General features: G+C 45.9%; 1 protein-coding gene and 1 pseudogene across 7 annotated transcripts in view; one reads left to right on the top strand and one right to left on the bottom strand.

Annotated features, from left to right (window-relative positions):
• Window positions 1-20,697, top strand: part of Myo1b (myosin IB) — a 174,415-nt gene that overhangs the window by 36,245 nt on the left and 117,473 nt on the right. For all 7 annotated transcript variants that reach the window (XM_036172931.1, XM_036172926.1, XM_036172929.1 and 4 more), the window contains one exon: window positions 17,842-17,957. In XM_036172931.1, coding sequence (XP_036028824.1) covers window positions 17,842-17,957 — 116 coding nt within the window. The remainder of the gene's footprint in view (window positions 1-17,841; window positions 17,958-20,697) is intronic.
• On the bottom strand, window positions 3,699-5,238 carry LOC118572988 (annotated as a pseudogene).

Consider the following 20,697-nt stretch of genomic DNA (forward strand, 5'->3'; position numbering starts at 1 on the left):
GTTATCACACTTGTTTAAGTAGCAACATGCTGGGTCGTGTCTCTGGGCCCAGTAGCATCAGTGTTTGGGACTGGTCCAGCTGTCCTTCCTTCCCAGCCAGGGCTTTGGGCTTGTGTGGTGGGAGACAGTGGAGGATCAGGTGAGGGGAGGTGGTGAGGAGAACTGGCCGGGGCGGGTTAGAAGCATGCAGGGTCAGAGGCTGTTTGCTGTTTTTCCTCCCTCTTGGCAGAGTGCAGATCAAGCTGGGACCAGCTGCAGGCCATGCCTTTTAGTCTCTCAGTGTGGGCTCAGTGGCTGGGAAATGCTTGGTGTGACATTCCCAAGCTCTGCTGTTCTGTGTTCTCTCTGCCCTTTGTCAGCCCTTCCGGCCTCCCGCCCCCACCCTGGGGCAAGCTTGCAGCAGGGGCAGGTTTCACCTGGGCCTTACTGTGATGGAGGAAGAAGCAGATCTGAGGTCAGACAGTTCTGTTTTTTAGGGTGACTGGTCAGGACTGTGGTTCTGTCCAGGAAGAGGAGAACTGCAATTTAGGTAAGAACTAGGAAGGCAGATTTGGAAAGTAAAGAACCAAGGTGTCCGTCTGCTGATGGAAGTATTTTTGGTATCCAGAGGTAAATTTAGTTTGTTTTCTGTCTGAATTGTCAGGTTGGGGGTCATCTACGTGTAGAGGTCTGAGTTAGCCCAGTTTCAAGATCGTATGTTATACTAACTGCACTTGTAAAAGGGACAGCCTCGAAAATCTAGTACAAATTGCCTTAATTTTTAGAAATTCTGGAGCTAGGGGTCCCATACTTTCCTAACACTCAACTGTCAAGTACTGGCTATTTGGTTAGTTTACAAAAATATCGCAAAAATTATACTGGTCTACATTGGTACATCTTGAAATTTCCCAAGCACTTTTCTGTAGCACAAATCCTAATTGGTCTTATTAATAAAAACCTGGAGTCAGATATCAGGGTGAAAGCTGAGATCAGAGATGCAGAGCAGCCAGCCACTGGAAAGACTTGTTAGCTCTAGGAATCCTCAGGCTGAAAGAGACCTGAGCTCCTGTCTCCTCCTGTCTTATGGTTCTCTGTCTACCCAGCCATATCACTTCCTGTCTCTACCTCTCTAGTGCTGGGATTAAAGTAATGAGATCCCAAGTACTGGGATCAAAGGTGTGTGCCACCACTGCCTGGCTGTTTCTCTTTAGACTGGATCAATCTTGTGTAGCCTGGGGTGGCTTTGAACTCACAGAGATCCATCTGCCTCTGCCTCCTGAGTGCTGGGATTAAAGGTATGTGCCACTACTACCTGGCCTCTATGGCTAACTAGTGGTTTAGTTCCATACTCTGATCTCCAGGCAAGTTTTATTTGTTAGATCACAAACAAAATATCACTACACTTTTCATTCATACACAGTATGGTTCACACTGTGTGGATCTAACATGTTTCTGGGGATACTTATATTTGCCATACAGATTTGTCTCCTTTTGTTATAAGACAACTTGAGTTTCTCACCCTCTCACTGTGTGTGTGCATCAGGAGTGCCCACTGTGTGTGTGCATCAGGGGTGCTCACTGTGCATCAGGAGTGCTCACTGTGTGTGTGCATCAGGATTGTCCACTGTGTGCATCAGGAGTGTCCCCTGTGTGTATGTGTGCATCAGGGGTGCTCACTGTGTGCATCAGGAGTGTCCACTGTGTGTGTGCATCAGGAGTGCCCACTGTGTGTGTGCATCAGGGGTGCTCACTGTGCATCAGGAGTGCCCACTGTGTGTGTGCATCAGGAGTGTCCACTGTGTGCATCAGGAGTGTCCCCTGTGTGTGTGCATCAGGGGTGCTCACTGTGCATCAAGAGTGCCCACTGTGTGTGTGCATCAGGGGTGCTCACTGTGCATCAGGAGTGCTCACTGTGTGTGTGCATCAGGATTGTCCACTGTGTGCATCAGGAGTGTCCCCTGTGTGTGTGTGTGCATCAGGGGTGCTCACTGTGTGCATCAGGAGTGTCCACTGTGTGTGTGCATCAGGAGTGTTCACTGTGTTTATCAGGGGTGCTCACTGTGCATCAGAAGTGCTCACTGTGCATCAGGAGTGCTCACTGTGTATCAGGAGTGCTCACTGTGCATCTAGAGTGTCCCTGTTCCTGTGAGTGACTTAGCTCAGGCTATTTCCAGGCTGGGCTGAATGAGAATCTGAAATTTGAACCTTTCATTTGTTAGCAGAACTCAGAGCTGGCACTCAAAGTCCAGCTTAATGTTCTTATTACCTAACTGTTCTCTTGTTGTTTTTTTTTTTTTTTTTTTTAATTTCAAAATCTCTTTTTTAAAGTCTTTAATTTTTTTAAAAAACAAAATTGATATGTTTTTGAAAAACATTTCAAGCAGCATTGGGCCGTGTGTGACTTGAAAATGTAGTTTCTTTGTTCCTGGTTTCCAGAAGTGATACTGGTTGCTCTGGTTCAGAGTTTTCCAAACTGTTCATTTAAAGAAGGATGCTGTTTTGTTCTAGAGTTAGAAGCCTGTGGTTGTCTTTCCTCAGAGATGCCAGACCCAGTGAGGCTTGAGTGGGACAGGATTAATCTTCAATGTCACTTCTGCTTCTGCCTAAACCAGTGGGAAGAGGGGAGGAGAACCTAGATCGGATCTCATGAAATGCTTGGACCACAGCGGGTGGGAGTGTCTGGCTCCCAGAAAAGGAGGAGAGCAGATTGTGTGTGTGCATTTGGGAGTTTGGAATGGAGACACAACATTAGAAGGTTAGATAACACTGTGGACCATCAGTGGAATGTTGTGTCTGATCTGTGAGGACAGTCTGTCTCTTGCACCCTTTATGAAGACAGTCAGTTTTGATAATAATGTGTTAGTTTGTAACCTGAGCAAACTTGTGGACTTCTGACAACATGAAGAGTTAGCCTGAGGTGTAGCTGGAGCTGTCTCCAGTCCTGCTCGGGCCCGCAGCCCCTCAGACCCAAGTAAACACACAGAGACTTACATTACTTGTAAACTGTATGGCCATGGCAGGCTTCTTGCTATCTAGTTCTTACATCTTAAATTAGCCCATTTCTATTAATTTATAAGTTGCCACATTGCTTATGGCTTACCGGTACTTTACATCTTGCTTCTCATGGTGGCGGCCGCTGGCAGCGTCTCTCTGACTCAGCCTTTCACTTCCCAGAATTCTCTTCTCTGCTTGTCCCGCCTGTACTTCCTGCCTGGCTACTGGCCAATCAGCATTTTATTTATTAACCAATCACAGCAACAGTTCACAGCATACAGAAAGACATCCCCAGCACTGAGGTCCATGACATGTTGATTCTGAAGAATGATGTCACACACCCTGAGAATTCACAACAGTTATCTTGTCCCAGAACCAAAACCATCAGTTCTCTTAATCATGATTCCATATATAGTTTACCCAAAGAACCAGTATGATAGAAGAATAAGGGGTTCTCAGCAACTGATGGTGTGTCTTGCTGTGATGTCGAGGATTTATGAAAGATTTATATCCCATCTTTACTTCTTTTCAACTCTGTAATTCCCTGCTTAAGGAAAAAAGTAAAGATGACAGAGAAATTTTAGATGTTGGTAGCAAGTCACAATTACAAAGTATAGATCCATGGGACATCCTGATAAGGGATGGTTCTGCCCACTGCACACTGTCTCACAGAGTCTATTGGGCAAAAGAGAAGGATCGTCTTCGACAGCATCCAACAAAAGGAGTTACTGTGTTTGCTTTGCACATCTTTTAGGACGTCTCCTATCTTTTTTTTGCTTGAGAATAGGAGCATTCAAGAACGCAAGTCTGTGAAAGGGTCCCCTCTTCTTAGTTTCGAAACAAAGGTTGGCCCTTCATAGCTTGTGATGGTGGTGCGCCTGTGCTTAGGCAGAGGCACTGCTGGGCTGTGTTCATTCCTTTTTGGAGACAGAGAAAGTTTCCTGATTTTCACTACAGCGTGCAGCAGGATATTGGTGACACCCTTTAGGCTACGACCAGCTGACTCTTGATTCTTGGGTGGGATACCGGTGGGAATTCTGGTTGGCGGAGCCTTCTCTCTTTTTCATGCATGTTCTGGAGTCCTCTTTTAGGCCGAGGCCTGGTGACTCTGTCTGACTCTGGTGTGGTTTTGCACGTGCTTGTAAGGAGGCAGGTAGAGGTCATCAGACTCATCCTCAGAGGCACTCAGTTCAAAAGCACTCTCGTCCAAGTCCCTGCTGTTGATTTCTCCAATGGAGCCACTGCTCATTTTTTGTCGGAAAGGGGAGAGGTGAACACACTCTTCATGATTAAAACCATAAGCATCCCTGGAACCAATAGACCCATTCAGTTTTGTGGGGTATAAAGTCTGCTTATCTTTGCTTTTGTTGCCCTTACACCTCAACGAGGTTTTGATTTGCATCTCTGTTGGCTCTTCTTTTTTGTGCACATTTATGCGTACTTTTCATTTGTTCAGGTTTAGATGGTAAAGTGACTTCTGTTTCAGCATTCTTTTCTGGGCTTGTCAGCGTAGGGGATAAGTTAATTTGGTCCTTGTTCCACAGACAAACACTTTGTTCTACATTTTCAAGTTTGTGCAGAGTAACAGTTGGGTCTCTACACCCACTTCTTCTAACTTCCAAAGATGTCCCACCCAATGACTGGCTTCACAATCTCCAAAGCAGTAGAGCAACTGACATTACTAAAGTCTTTCTTTAAGTGTCAATGGAAAGACACAGTTCTAGGTAAGACATCATCAGTAGACTCGACTTTACCTGAATCAAAATCACTTCCCAGTGTGTCTGGAGAAACAGTAGGATTTGGTTCTTTGGTTTGGAATAGCCAGTCATTTTCTTCAAGAGCAATTTGCTATAAGGTCTTCACAGACAAGTCCCTGAGGGTGTTGTCACTACTGGAGACCACTTCTGAGGGACATCCTTTCTGGTTCTGATCAGTTTCTCCACTTTGTTGGGAAGTTAGCTTCTGTTTCACAGAATGTAGCTGACATGCAAGGTAGTAACATTCTCTTCTCAGCTGTAGGATGATATCTTGGGCTTCTCTCACTTTGGATTTTTCATTTTCCAAAGCCAAAACTAACAACCTGTTGTTATGTTGGTAATTTTCTAGCAGTGTAGAAGTGTTAGTGGGTACTTGGCATGGTGCAACAATAAAGGACTTGCGTTTGCCAATCTCTGCCAAGTTTTGATTCCTTTTCTCTTTCATTCGCTTCTTAATGTCTTCAAGACTGTCTTGAAAAGACTTTTTCTGACACCTTTCCTTAACCATCTTTGTCTTGGCCACTCAAATCCCAGGGAGCTTGTTCCTGTTGTCTTCAGTCCTGGACAGTTATTTCAAGTTGTAAGTCCTATATTGTTCTTGAAATATCTGTGTAATATTTAGAACCATTGAACTCAAGCGTTCAGGTCAAAGCCACATGAGTTAGATTTGGAAGACATGAGGCCATCAGAAAAAAGGGCCTCTGTTAGAAGCAGTGTGGTGGCCTGTCCCTGCCACGTTTATCTCTGAGACCTGGGAAAGGTCCATAAACTCCTTGAATACCTTAAGCCCTTTATGGCTTAGTTCATTTAATTCTTACAGAGTCTTGTGTGCTGTAACATTTTCATGTTCTGTATGAGAAAACAAGCTCAGACAGGCTTAGTGTCTGTTCCATGGTTGCACAGTGGGTATGAGATGGAGCTGGATTTATATCCTGGAAATCTAATGCTAGAGTTCATGTGCTAATGACGCTTCTGTTGATTTTATGTGAACACCAAATGGCCCCACTAATAGGAAAGCCTGTTTAGTTTGCAGAGTGGTTGCCTGTGATATTGAAGTTTGTATAGGCTTTGGAAGTAGGCGGCCTCAAAATGACCTAGCTGACAAATAGAAATGATGCTCAGAGCGCTGGCCATGTGCTGAGGGAGCAGTCAGTGGTACAGTGACATGAACTTGTTGAACATGGGACAAGTGAGTACCCTGGATTCTCAACTCGTAGTTAGTGTGACATGATCCTCATAAGCTCAATCTACCAGGAAGATAACCAAGTTGCTCCCTCTACCCCTTGCAACCAAAAACCAAAACCAAAACCCAAGCACAGAAGATCTTGAGGAAAGAGTGCTGTCCCCTATATTAAATGGACAGCAAGTGATTGACAGCTCCTCACAGTCCTCCTTCATGGGCACAAGGTAGAGAAGCCATTTGGCTCTGGGCACATGGGGCCAGTTCGGTGAACACAGAGCTCTTCCTTCATCTGTAGAGCAGATAGATTTTAATGGTGGTTCTCATTTTTAAAGAGAAGTTACTTTGTTTTTTGAACTCTGCCCTAGAATGGGTGGAAAGTGAAAAGAGATCTGGGCTTTGAGCAGACAGAACAAACTTTGAGATCTTAGTAACTCACAGACATCAGTGCCTTTGTCAGAAACCGAGTTCTTTCATCCATCAAGTGGATATTTTGGTCCTTACCTTACTGAGTTTCTAATCTGAAGACTTACACATAGCAGGAGTGGAATGTATTGGAGGTGGTGTGGCTGTGTTTGGTACTGGGAAGCCCGGAATAACTTCCCTTTGAATTTGAGATTCCTTTCTTTTTTTTTTTTTTTTTAATTAGATTTCCATTTTCTTCTGCTGTAACTGGATACTGGGGACTTTGTCTTTTGCTTTTTTTTTTTTTTTTTAATACTAAGATGTATTTGACAAATGATTCTGGTGTCTGGTGGTTCTGACTTCATGGTGCTGTTGTCCTGCTGAGGGCTCCTGACTCTGTCACAGGTAGAGAGATAGAAACAGGGCGAATGCAAATGCAGAGCTGATCACACCTGAGACAGACAGGAAGGGGCGGGGACTCCAGGGCCAGGTGGTGCTTTTTATAACAACCCTCTCCAGGTTGTAAACCCTCTCTCATCCTATCAGAACTACTGTAGCCTCTTCTGAGGGTAGTGCCTCACCTCTTAAAGGTTCCCCCAACCTGACCACCGCATCTGGGGTGAAGCTTCCGGCATGCAGATTGGGGGGTCACACTCCAGCCAGGCAGAGTAGGCTTCTCTGTCCCACTCTGCCTCTCCCTCTTGTCTTCATTGTTCAGATTTCATTTTTGCTGTCTCCCTGTTTCCAGTTAGCCACACATTTTCAGGACTCGTAGCAAGTAGGGAACCTGACAACTCAGGACCACACTGTACCCCAGTGGAGAGTTTCATTGGGTTGGAGAACAGTATGTATATATTTGGAAAATTCCTGCCTCCTTTCAGAAACTGTCTCAGCGATGATATAGCAGTGTTGTGATGTCCTGCTCTAAATTGAAGGCAGCCTGGGCTGATATTTTTAGCTGGTATTTAAGCGTGGCAGGGAACTCATATATAGTTCTTTAATTTATAGTCTGAAATGACTGACAGCCCAGGAATGAAGGATTATAATATGATGGTAGGGTAGGGGTGTCTGAGGCTAGACCAGCAGGCCTGGATGTCATCTGTGGCCGCAGTTTGCAGGCCTCTTAGTTTATTTGTGGACCTCTGGTCTGAGGATGAGGACAGTGATTTAAGGCACTAGATAAAATCATCAACAGTGATGGGTTCTGTTTTCAAATTGAGAAATACTGGAAAAAATAAAAACAACAAGCAAGATGGGGTGTGGTGAGGTCATGAGGGATCCTGAGCACCCTGGGGAAGCAGGCTTTCTGGGAGTCTTTGAAGCTGACTGGGTGCCATGAGTAGAGAAAACAGCTCAGAAGAAGCAAGAATGGGCAGCGAACTGGGTGCCATAACCAGTCTCTTGTGCCCTAATTTTCTCAATCATCATGATAGGCTTATCGTGCTGTGGGTAAACTGGGTATGTGCAGACCAATTTGTGTCCTTAATGTGAGTCTGTCTACCACTGATGGGAGACTTTGGGTACATTATTTCAGCCTGTGCCTCCAGTTTCTTCACTTGTAAAAATCGGATATTAGTGGTTTTTTTTTTTTTTTTTTTTTTGTGTGTGTGTGTGTGTGTGTGTAATACCTAATGCATATCAGCAACATACACATACAATCACATACATAAACAAGTATGTTTCCAAGAGTGGAGATGTCAGATACATACACCGGATTGCATGTGCTCTAAGTACCAGAAAGGTATTGACACATCGCGTGTTCTTGACCTCACATATAGAATCTTGACTTACACCATTTTGTACACTTTTGAATGGCGTCAATAACAACCAAAGCATTTGCTAGACCACACCGTGACTTCTAATAAAACCCGAAGATAAAGGATCTCTTCAAGAGAATTGGGGAATTCTTACAGATGTCCATCTAATAGCAGTGTGATTCATGATAGCTTGTGTCTTGTGATCAGATTCCCAGGATCCAAGACCTAAGAGGAGAGTGGATTCCTCATGTGAAGTGAATGACTCTCGTTCTGAGGATGCAAGGGCTTGATTTATGATGTCATCTTAGCATGAGCTTCATTAGACCTATCATCTCACGTGCCGTCTGGTCACTCAGCCACTTCCTGTATACAAAGACGATTTTGTAAAAGTCTTCGTGACTTTGGCATGATTGGACTGGTTGGATTTAGCCGAGGTCTAGGGGTTGGGGTCCTGACTTGGTAGTTGTACAGTGTGGTCAGTAGATTCCAGTAGAGCCATGTGGAAGTTATACCACCGTGATGGGTACTATTTATGGAATGCTTGCTGTGGGCTTGGTGCTTGGATATGTAATCTCACTTAGCACTCAGATCTTCAAGGGGGAATTAGTAATAGTCCCTCTGTATACATGAGCAAACTGGGGCAGGGAGAAGCTAAAAATGTGCCTAGCTTTACATAAAACTGAAGACTTACCAGAAAACTTGGAGCCACAGTTTACAGAACATTCCAAACAGATCTAAAGCATACCCAGTGGGGTATGACGGAGAGTCTGAGCAGAGAGCTCAGACACTGCTGGGGTGGGGTCCCCAGGAAGCACTGTCCTCATCCAACCCCTCTGCCACACAGCGACTCTGATTTCAGAGCTGCTCTTGGACTGCCTGCCTTGCAACTCATGACTCTACAGTCCTCTCTCCCACTCCCACCTTCCTCTCCCCTCCCTCCTTTCTTCCCCTCCCTCCTCCTCCCTCCTCCCTTCCCCATCCCTCCTCCCTTCTGTAGCTGAATTTCTAAACGTCTTAGTAATGAAACTCGGGAGCCAGATTTTGGGGTAAACCCCAAAAGATCAGAGAGACAGAACAGGCCACAGCTAACCTCACCTGGCCAACTTCTCAGCTGATCCTGTTTCCTCAGACTGGAAGCCTCTGTGTCCTCATCCGAATGGATCTCAGCTGAACTGTGCTGCTCCAAAGCCTAAAAGCTTAACCAGGCTCTAGTTCCTGGCCTCATGCCTTAAATACCTTTCTGCTTCCTGCCATCATTTCCTGGGGTTAAGGGCGTGTGTCACCATGCCTGGCTGTTTCCAGTGTGGCTTTGAACTCACAGAGATCCGGACAGATCTCTGCCTCCTGAATGCTAGGATTAAAGGCATGTGTGCCACCATTTTCTGGCCTCTATGTTTATCTAGTGATTGTTCTGTTCTCTGACCCCAGATAAGTTTATTAGGGTGCACAGTATTTGGGGGAACACAATATCACCACGTTTCCTCTTTTTTGTCTAAAATAAAAAAAAAAAGGTTACAGTCAAGAATTACATTAACAATGTCCAGTCCATTAACATTTGACAGATTCAGAGAAAAAAATTTCATTACTTATCCTAAGAAGCAGTTCCTTTTAAAAAGTAGATTCAGTAATCTCCCTTTTTATCTTATCACCCTTCCCCCTCCCTCCACCCTCCTCCCTGCTTCCCTTCCCTTTCCCTGCCTCCCCTGCTGAGGATGTGATCCCAGTCTTAATTATTGGTTGGGTAGCTTGGCTGGAGAGAAGCCTTGCTCTTCCCTGCCCTGGAAAGGTGCCTTTCCGCCCTGATTGGAATAGTGCTCCCTTGCGTGTGTGCGCTGCCGGCGGCCATTTATCTGTTCACTGCCCATGCATACTGGGGTGACTTCCTTCTGATGCTGCTGTGAACAAGGTACACATAGGTATCCCTATCAGTGTCTGCTTTAGAAATAAGTTAGGGGACCCCCAACTTAGCTGATGAGAGGGGCAGGAAGGGGGGGGGGGCGGTAACTGCCGCCTAAAACCAAAATTTCCAATGCCCTTCCTCAGTTCTGTTTTTCCAGAGCCAGCTTCCTCTTGAAGACCTGCTGTGATCTCTGCCTTCCAGGGATCTACCTGGACCGTCCAGAGCTGGAGCACTCATTTAGACAGTTCCAGAGCGTCCTGACATCTCCTCTGTGTCCAGAGTGGTCAGCTCTGCTTTTCCCCCATTTAGGATAGGGGTTAGCCATGTATCCCAGGCTAGCCTTGAACTCCAGTTCTTTATGTAGTCCAGGCTTGCCTTAAATGTTCAATCTGCTTTAGACCCTCCAAAGCTGGATTTAGGCTTGTACCGCAAGAGTAGTGAGCTCTGACAGCGTGTTTTCCTGTGTAGAAGACTCATCTCAGTTACATTAATTATCAAAGCCTCAGTGTATAGACCGTGGGGAAATTTGACAGTCTGTTCCGTCAGTTTGTGGATACAGTTCTGTGATGGGCTGCTTTTACCTGAGTCTGGGCCCACCCTGGCTTTGAACCATTCACACTTCAGAGGTGAAGGTAACGTGGCTTGGAGACTTGTCCTCAGAGGGCTCCCACACCTTCCCTAGCAGCTTTCGAAGCCACTTTAGATTATATAACACACCAGATTTTAAGTAAATTTTGTCTGTTAGTTGACAGTTTCCTGATGTATTTCTCTGATGTTGAGATGATTATTATAATTAATTTTTTCTGTTGAGATGAAAATGTTTTTCTTGAAGGCCCTTTTCTTTTTTCCTTCTGTTCATTTCTGGTGGTATAAAGCCCTTCGACATCCATTATATTATCTGGGTGGTCCACTGGGAGGCTTCTGCCCAAGAAAGGAGTACTTCCTTGTACAATGGTTGAAGATTTATTCCAGGGCTCCTGAGGTTAGAGTTGTGGGACTGTGTAGTCTAAGGGAGACAGCTGATTTGTGGCTCCTCACCCGAATACGTTTCTGCTGACTAATGTGGCCACGTCACTGTCCTCCATTCTTGTGACCACTAAGATAAGAATCTGTTCCATGGCATGTGTGTTCACTGGTAGCTCAGCTGGAAGGTACTTAAGTGTCTGTTATTTGCCAGCACTCTAGTGTACCTGGGTTGACTTTTTAAGGCTCTCCACAGACATGTAAAAAATAATTAAAACTCATTCTTCAGAAAATAAGAGGCTTGGCCAGGCAACGGTGGCGCTCGCCTTTAGTCCCAGCGCTGAGGCAGAGGCAGGCGGATCTCTGTGAGTTCAAGGCCAGTCTGGGCTACAGAGCTAGTCCAAGCCAAGGCTACACAGAGAAACTGTCTCAAAAAAGAAGAAAGACAGACACACCTGAGACTGTGGACGTGTGTTTTCCCGTCGAATGGTTTTACAATCAGATTCACTCTAGTGCAGAGGTTCTCAGCCCTCCTAATGCTGTGACCTCTAACACCGTTCCTCATGGTGTGGGGACCCCCAGCCACACAAATATTTCATAACTGTCGTTTTGCTACTCTTAGGAAGCATCATGTCAACATCTGTGTTTCCCCATGGTCTTAGGCGCCCCGCTGTGAAAAGGTCATCCAACATCCAAAGGGGTCTCGACCCCCTGGTTGAGAAACCCTGCTCTATTGGGTTTATTTGAAGGTGTTGTCTTTAAAAGGGTGCTGAGGAAGATGAATAAGGAGAGCACAGGGTTCCTGAGAGGCACCTAGGCTTCAGTTGTGGATGAAAGTCTAGATCATGGCGACGCAGAACTGTAGGCTACCCCACTGTAGACAAATATTCTTGCTTGTGGGGATCCCAGAAGATATCCAGAGAGCAATGAGAACCTACCCAAAGCCATATGCATTTGGGTCTTAAAGCCTGAGACATTGCCACTTTGGCATAAAATATCTATGAAAGAAGAAATATATGGGGCTGGAGAGAAGGCTCAGCGGTAGAGTACTTGCAGAGGACCCAGCAATGTCTTCTGGCCTCCGAGGGCACCAACAACATCCTACATTTAAACACACTGAGGTGTGCACACATAATTGTTAGACTTCCTAGCCACTCTCCCAGCAAGGTGACCTTATGTGCTGTCCAGTAGCCAGGCAAGATGCTTAGTCATCCCAGGGCCTTGCGTCCTATGTAATCCATGCGCTGAGTAATCACGTAATTTGCATGTAGCGTGATCATATAATCTATGTGCATTCGTGGCATAGGGCATGTGTGGGGGGACCTATGAAAGCGGTTCCGCCTGTTCCTCCACTCTCTTCCTGCATGGTCATTCCACAGGCCTATGCACACCCTTTCTATTCCCTTCCCTTGATAAACTCTTACAGGGGGCTTCATTGTACCTCATGGCTTCTCTCGCATGGTAAACAGCACCGCTTAATAAATAACATTGCAAACATAACATAAAAAAAAGGGAAGAAGAAAGAAAAGTCTTTATCTGGCAACTTTCTCAACAAGGACGGTCGCTGGGTTAGAATTCTTGCTTTTTCACTGGTAAGAGGCTTCAGCCAGAAGGGTTTCTCTACAGCAGAGCCACCCTGCCAGTAGCTAAGACCCAAGTCCTTAGTACAGGAGGGCAGGAGAAAGGATGTGTGAGGAAGGGGGAGGAGGAGGAGAGATGGGGAAGGGAGGAGGCGGGGAGGGAGGAGGAAGGGAGGGACTGTAGAGTCATGAGTTACAAGGCAGGCAGTCCAAGAGCAGCTCTGAAATCAGAGTCGCTGTGTGGCAGAGGGGTTGGATGAGGACAGTGCTTCCTGGGGACCCCACCCCAGCAGTGTCTGAGCTCTAGGCTCAGACTCTCCATCATACCCCACTGGATATGCTTTAGATCTGTTTGCAATGTTCTATAAACTGTGGCTCCAAGTTTTCTGGTAAGTCTTCAGTTTTATGTAAAGCTAGGCACATTTTTAGCTTCTCCCTGCCCCAGTTTGCTCGTGTGTACAGAGGGACTATTACTAATTCCCCCTTGAAGATCTGAGTGCTAAGTGAGATTACATATCCGAGCACCAAGCCCACAGCAAGCACATAAGCATTCTGTAAGCAGTGTGTATTTTGGTGTTGTAAATGCTGTGTGGTTCTTACTGGCCACTGTATATGATAGTAGAGTCAGGACTCAGTCCCGAGACCTCACCTGAATTTATCCATGTCCGTAGTGCCAGAGTTCACCTGGGGATCCCTTTAAAAGCTGTGGATGGCTGGTGCCTCTCCAGGTCACGGAGAAGGTCTCTGAGGAGTGAACTTTGCCAGCACTGTTTGTGGAATAGCACGCATGGCCTTCCCTTGATAAGCTCTGCCTGCAGGGGCCCTTCTCTCCAGCTCTGAACTGGAGAGGGAAGGCTGCTCGATGGCCTGTCCTCCAGAAAAGAGGTCAGTTTTGCTGCAGGCACAAGAGGAGCCCTCAGGTTGTGTTTGCTGTTTGCAAGGCATCTGATTGGAGTGCCAGAAGTACTTAAAACTGGCAGCTGGGGATGGGTTTGCCTTAGGAATGTCTGCACATTCTTGACTTAATGTCTGCCCTGGAGAAGTGAAGGGGATCTGTTAATTGAAGGTGGCTTTTCCACAGGGTCCAGCCACCCCTGTCCCTTGTCCTTTTTCTCTCCTGTTCCTGTCTCTTTGCTCTCTTCCTTCACCTGTCCTAGATGCTGGAGGTTGGCCACACATGGCAGTGACAGACAGGAGAGGAACTTTGCTGTTGCCTTCTTGATGGAATGTTGACACCCATGGCTGATGGTGCTGAGGTTGGGAGGATGAGGGCGATGAGCAAGGACATGGAGGAAGTGGCTACTTGACAACGGGCTTCTTTTGAGGGTTAGCCGCAGTAAGAAAATGGCAGCGGTAACATTTAAGTTCCAATGTTCATTGATGTAGATATGAGCTGTCCTGTCACTCTCCAGAACCCTGAAGAAAGCTGTCGTCTGCATTTCCTTGAGTATGCAGCGGGCAGCCTAAAACCAGAGTTGAATGTCAGCCCCACCCAGCTGCTTGCAGGACTGCTTTCTGTGTTTCTAATGAAAGAAGGTTGTGACTGAATATTTAGGTATTCTTACTGCTCCCATGGGGTGGGGGGCGGTTAAGTCTCTGCTTTTAGACCCTTGGAGGAAGAAGCCCATCAGCAGCAGGGACAGCTGTCCCGTAGAAGGCAACTCTTAGGGGTCCGTTGCTTAGGATGCAGACAGGAAGTGAATGGATGCAACCAGCCTGGCCGGGAATAGACATGTGTAAGCTTCCCTTTGACTATTAAAATAATTGTCTCCAGGAATCTCATGCTGGGAGGAGAAGGCTGAAGCTTGATTTCAGAAGGAAGAACTTGTCTCCTGGAAAGAGATTTCACACTGCCTAAGAATGTGTCAGACAGCTCTGCAGGAGATCACAGCCCAAACCAGGGTGTGGGCTGGGCTGTCTTCCATTTAAATAATGCCTACATATTAAGACCCCACCGAGGGACACAGTGTGTGAGCGCACACCTGTGAGTGTGCACACACCTGTGAGTGTGCACACACCTGTGAGTGTGCACACACCTGTGAGTGTGCACACACCTGTGAGTGTGCATACACCTGTGAGTGTGCACACACCTGTGAGTGTGCACACACCTGAGTGTGCATACACCTGTGAGTGTGCATACACCTGAGAGTGTGCACACACCTGTGAGTGTGCACACACCTGTGAGTGTGCACACACCTGTGAGTGTGCACACACCTGTGAGTGTGCACACACCTGTGAGTGTGCATTTGGCGTTGCACTTCTTTGCTCTTCTCATTAGTCTCCTTTTCCAGCTTTTCACTACACCTTGCTTGTTTAATTGGCGTCTTGGGGCACAGGCTCGGACCCTACAAGTCTGGTAACAAGGGAGCTTGGCAGCTTTACTGCTTGCTTAGGTATGCATCTTGTCCCACGTGGCTCCCTTTCTGGTCTGTTCAGAGATGCTGGTGTGTCGGTTACTGATGCATTGTGGCAAACCGTTTTTCAGAAATTAATGGCCAAAGTGACAGTCTTCTCCGCTCACAGCTCTCTGGAATAGAAACTTAGTCTGATTTAAGCTTTGCGGATCTCCTGCTGGCCTCACCTGGGATTACTCCTATGACTTCAAGTATCTAGTGGCTTCAGTGGGGGTTAATGGTTTGGGATGGATCATTCATAGCCTGTAGTACAGGCTGTAGAGCAGAACACTTTGCCCCTCCCCACCCCAACTTCTCCATTGATGATAGCTCAAGCTCATTCCCATCAAGAGCACAGGATAGTTGTAAAGACGTGGGCATGTCCCAGTCTACATATGGGTTTTCAGATCTCTGCCTAGGTCACATTTGCTAATGTCTCTTTGATCAAAGTCCAGATTCGGAGACTTGGAAAATAAACACTACTCTTTGAAATGTCAAACATCCTCTTTGTTTCACAGCGGGTATGTGTACAGGTGGAAGAAGTTTTTCTGCCCATATTTGCAAGCAGCCCCCACAGTAGGGCAGGAAGCTGAAGAGAAAGGATATTTAAGGCTTTGTTCACTGGCAACATGTGGCCTACAGGCTTAATAAGATAATAGCCGTGGTATATAGTGGATTTGGTATTGCATGTCAACACAAGACTAATGGGCTGCATCATCCACTTTCTTAGTGCCCTTTGGAGCTGGTGTGAGCCAGTCATTCAGCTAGAGATACTTACTGAGCAGCTTGAGTGGGCAGGTCCTGTTCTGTGTGGTAGTGCCACAGCTGGGGGCAGAAGCACAGCTAGTTCAGTGTGCACTGAAGTTTCAGAGAAAAAGAAACTCGCTTGTCATGAGCTGGGTGGTGGTGGTGGTAGGGGGGGAGTTGATGTTGAAACTGCGGCAGCAGACTGCATTCTCTATGCAAGAATGCTGCAGCAGCAGATGTTTATCACAGCTTAGCCATTGTAAAGAGCCAGCCCAGGGCCGTGACTGCTTCCTCTGCTGACAGAGAGTCTGTACGCTTAAATTTTATTTTCATTTTACAAAAGGAGAAAGCTACAAGCACTTCCCCCTGCAAAGAAGGCCCATCATCTGCTCAGTAAATAAAAGCCCTGGCGAGCGGCCACGCTTTCACGTCTGTGGTGTACCTGTAATGTGCTAGTCAGGTGGTTTTCCATTTTAGACACTTCCCATTCATCTGTTCAAGAGAGCCGGAGTGTGAGGGGCGTCGAAAGCTTTGGGAAAGCCCCGTCTGACTGGGACGTTGGGGAACTTATAGTCATTCCTTGTTAGGCCAGTTTAAGTGGGTCCTGACAATAGAATTTAGGAGTACACAGTGGGTGGAGCTGCAGCTTTCTCATGCCATGGCAGGTTTTCTACTTTTGATTAGATTATGCTCGTATATGGTGAACATACACACAAGGATTTGTTTCCCATGTTCGGAAAGTTTTCTTTTTCTTTTTTTAAATTAAAGTCATTGTGGCTCATATAAAAATATTGCAGAACATTTCTCCTGTGTCTTTGCTTTTCATTTTGTTTAATTTTCATCTTCATGGGTCTCAGTGGTGGCCGTTCTGGAAAACCTTGTCCTAGAAATGTTACCTGTTGACAATGACATTGGAAAAGCCTACAGTCTGGACTGGCCACGCCCCCACACTCAGCTTTAGTATGTCCCCTTCCTTCCTTCCTCCCTCCCTTCCTCCCTCCCTCCCTTCCTCCCTCCCTCCCTCCCTCCCTCCCTTCCTCCCTCCCTCCCTTCCTTTCTTTCTTTTTTTTTTTTTCTCAAAATCGCATCTGTTTATTTATTCATTTGTGTGTTTGTGTATGTGTTCAGCGGGGAACATGTGGAGGACAGAGGACAACCTGTAAGTCAGTTTTCTTCCATGATGTATGTGGGTCCCAAGGATAGAATTCAGGACTTGATGGCAAACCCGCTCCACTGGCTGGGTCATCTCACTGGTCCCTTTTCAAACCTTTTTTTTTTTTTTATCACATATATGGTTTGTTGGCATTTTCCTTCTGTCTTTACGATTGTTGAAACTAAGGAAAACCAGAGCTGCCAAGACGTGTTTACCATCAATCCGCTGTTGCCTGTGGTGTTATGCCGGGCATTGTGCAATAGGGACCAAGCTGGTCTCTCTGGAGCTGCCAGCAATGGGGGGGGGGGTGGGGGTGGTGTTGAAGCACAGGAGAAGAGAGTTCTAGTTTGCAGCTGGGAGTTAGTTAGCGTCCATCACAACACAGCATGGACCCCTCAGGAAGTATGTTTGAATTTACCATTAAATGCAAAATCAACATTAAATGTCTTTCCATAAGAAAGAAGATGTAAATTCTACTACCAAAGTGTATCATAGTTGAAATTCTGTTGTTTGTCTGTTTCCAAGGGCTAGCTAACTGTGGATTGGATACTGAACTGCGTGGGGTCTGTACTATGTATTAGATGGCAGGCTGTAGAGGGGCAGAGCTGAAGTGAAGCCTACCCTAGGCGTGGGCATGGGCTGGTTAGGTGGGCTGCTAATGCTCCTGCTCACTTTGGAGCAGAAGGGTGAAGGTGAGTGGAGGCATTAGCTGTAAGCTGCTCCTGAGAGTAGTTTTGTGAACTTGGCCAGTATGACAGGGCTCTGGAGAGCTCGAGCCCAGAGTCATAAAGTTATGTCAGGATTTATCTTGAAACATATTTTCAATCTATAAATTCATGCTTACCCTTTATGATCAAAATCAACATGCATTATTAGTTACCTGTCTTCAGAGAGACACAGTGCTCTTGAAGTGTGTAAAATTATGGTGAGGCAGGAGGACAGTGTTGGTTCCAAAGGGAGGAAACTGTATCACACTGAACTTTGAGATATTCAAATGCATCCCATATTACTTCTTTCTTCTTCTTTTTTACAGACGTACATTGGAAGTGTGGTTATATCTGTGAACCCCTACCGGTCCTTGCCCATTTATTCGCCGGAGAAAGTGGAAGATTACAGAAATAGGAACTTTTACGAACTGAGCCCTCACATGTAAGTATGGCTTGAAAACGCTTCCGCTCTACTTCAGTGCATAATTGACAGATGTGTGCAGCTGTCTCCTTGAATCACAGGAAAGTATGTGTGTGTGTGTGTGTGTGTGTGTGTGTGTGTGTGTGTGTGTTTCCTTCCCGTTTTAGCTCACTGAAAAGAATGTAGAAATTAATAGTTAATGCCTTTAAAAAATAAGACAAAATACTTGTGTGTAAAATATTTCTGCTGCAGAGTCTGTAAACAGCAGCTGCTGATTAGTTTTGCATAGAAAACAGGAATGCACATTGTTTGCAAGCGTCCAGCAGCCCGGCAGTAACACACACTTTTCATCCCAGCACTCTGAGGCAGAGGCAGGCGGATCTCTGTGAGTTTTGAGCCCAGCCTGGTCTACAGAGAGAGTTCTAGGACAGCCAGGGCTGTTACACAGAGAAACCCTGTCATGAGAACCAAGGAGAAAACAAAAAGGTCCAGCTAACATTTTCATGGTGTGTTTGGGTGGAAGGACCGACAGCACCGTCACTGTCCAGCTTCCCAGGGCATTGCTCACCAGATGTGTGGGTCAGGCTGACTTATTTTCCTGACTTGGTTACCAGTTGGTTTTTTTGAAGAAGGTGGTTGGTAATTGTTGTAGTTTAAAGGCTGTGGAAGGGAAGTCACACCCTACAACAGAACTTGCGTGGGATATATTGGAGGGAAGGGGAGGGGGCGCAGAGAGCTGCGGGAGAGAGACCTTGGGAGGTGGAGGGTCTTCCATTTCTAAGGGGATGTAGCGCATGTGCACTGGGAGTGGCGATAGCTGATGACCTATCCTGTCAGGACCCTAAGAGTAGGCCAGTGTAAGTGCCTGATGCTAACAGGAAGTGTCCATAATCCTTCCCAGAGTCTCAGTGTGGCATGCAAAGAGATCCTGGAGTGGTTTTGCTAACTTATACCACTAGAATTTTGTTTTCTAATCCGAATGGCTGAAGTAACCCCACGAAGGTTTTCTTAGGTTCGATGGATCGACGACAGACTTGGATCACTAGATTTTTAATTGCTCACATAAAAATGTCTGAAAAAGCAAAAATAAATAAATAATAAATGAGTGAATAATAAGGCGAATTCAGCCAAATCTTAAGCAATACTAAAACCTTTTTATTTGTTTAGTTATGGTCTACTCACTTATACCTAAAAGGAATCTGTTCATCCTTTTACATTCTCACATGAACTTTTGAGTTGAGAGAGAGAGAGAGAGACAGAGACAGAGAATTCTCTTGTTTGGGCCAAGCTGTGTCATGAGCCGAGAGCCTTGGGCTTTTCCAGTGTTTACCTGAGCAGAAACATTTCCTGCCTCTGATCATGGGTATGTGAGTGCTTTACCAGAATCCTTACTGTTTTCAGTTGTAGTCAGTAACTCGTGGTGACTTGCAAAGGGGTGTTGTCAGATGCAGTAGAATGCTTTTATGTGGTAAACCGTTGCATATAGATTTAAGACATCTGGGGGCTGTTGCTGGACGGTGCTCTAGGACCCATATATGCAAAGGTGCCTGGAGAAGTGTCCAGGGCCTCTCAAGGTTGTGCTGTGATTGCAGACATCAGGATTGTTAGCTTTTAGCAGCAGCCTAGCCTCATCAAAAACAAATGCTTTGTTGAAAACAATTTCAGCTTGCCATGAGATGTGTATAAATGAATGCGCGTGTTCTGTGTTCACTGTCTGTGAGCGGAAATACCGATGTGAAAACTTAGCAAATGTCTTGGCTGCGGAAGAGATTAACTTACCATTGGCATATTGTGCTGATGGTGGCTGTGGTGACCATGGTTGTGGTGGCTGTAGCCGTGGCGGTATGGCTTTTTTGGTTAAACTAGACTGCCGTGGTTCACATGCTCAGCAGTGTCTCCAGCCAGAGCTGGTTTGGGTGACTGAGCAATTGATGATGTCCAAAGATGGTTTTGATTGTCACACTCGTAGGTAGGAGGGCTCTGCTGGTCGACAGGACAGAGATACAGCGGTGGCACGCAGCAGTCTCAGATCACACAACTGTCTGCTCACAGACAGTTGTGCTGAGGCTGAGAAGCTTGGCACTGATGTGGATGAACCGTAGCTAAAGCCTTATCTGTGCTTCTGTTTGTGGTTCAAGATCAACTGTCCCTTCATGAATAATGAACTCTCGTGATTATGGAACCTATATGGATATATAATTTATGTATGTTTTGATTTCTCAGCAATGCAACTCCCAGGGACATGTGGGACTGTTGGGAACTAAATATCTAAATGTGTGAAAATAGTGATTAACAACTGAGCAATCTGTATTTTGCCAATCAAGTAGGTTTTGATTATTCTGTTTTCTTTTGAAAGTCAGTTTTGCCAGTGGTCTAGTCTCACTGTGCCTTAAGAAAAATAAAAATCTGAAATTGCTTTTTTTTTTTTTCCAAGACAGGGTTTCTCTGTGTAGCTTTGTGCCTTTTTCCTGGAACTTACTTGGTAGCTGAGGCTGGCCTCGAACTCACAGAGATCTGCCTGGCTCTGCCTCCCGAGTGCTGAGATTAAAGACTGCTGTGCCACCACCGCCTGGCTACTGAAATTGCTTTTATAAAATCATTCCTCTAGTTCCCTTGCAATGCAGTGTTTTATTTGATGCCTGAATATTTAAGTCTTAGGTATTGCAGTCTGGGGTCACTGCCAGATTCTCCCATGGACTTACTCAGAAAACATCCTTGGGGAAGCCCGACTTCAGGAGCCCCTCCCTGTAGGCTTCTGGGC

This window comes from Onychomys torridus, chromosome 23 (genome assembly GCF_903995425.1).
Source record: "Onychomys torridus chromosome 23, mOncTor1.1, whole genome shotgun sequence".
Lineage (NCBI taxonomy): Eukaryota > Metazoa > Chordata > Mammalia > Rodentia > Cricetidae > Onychomys > Onychomys torridus.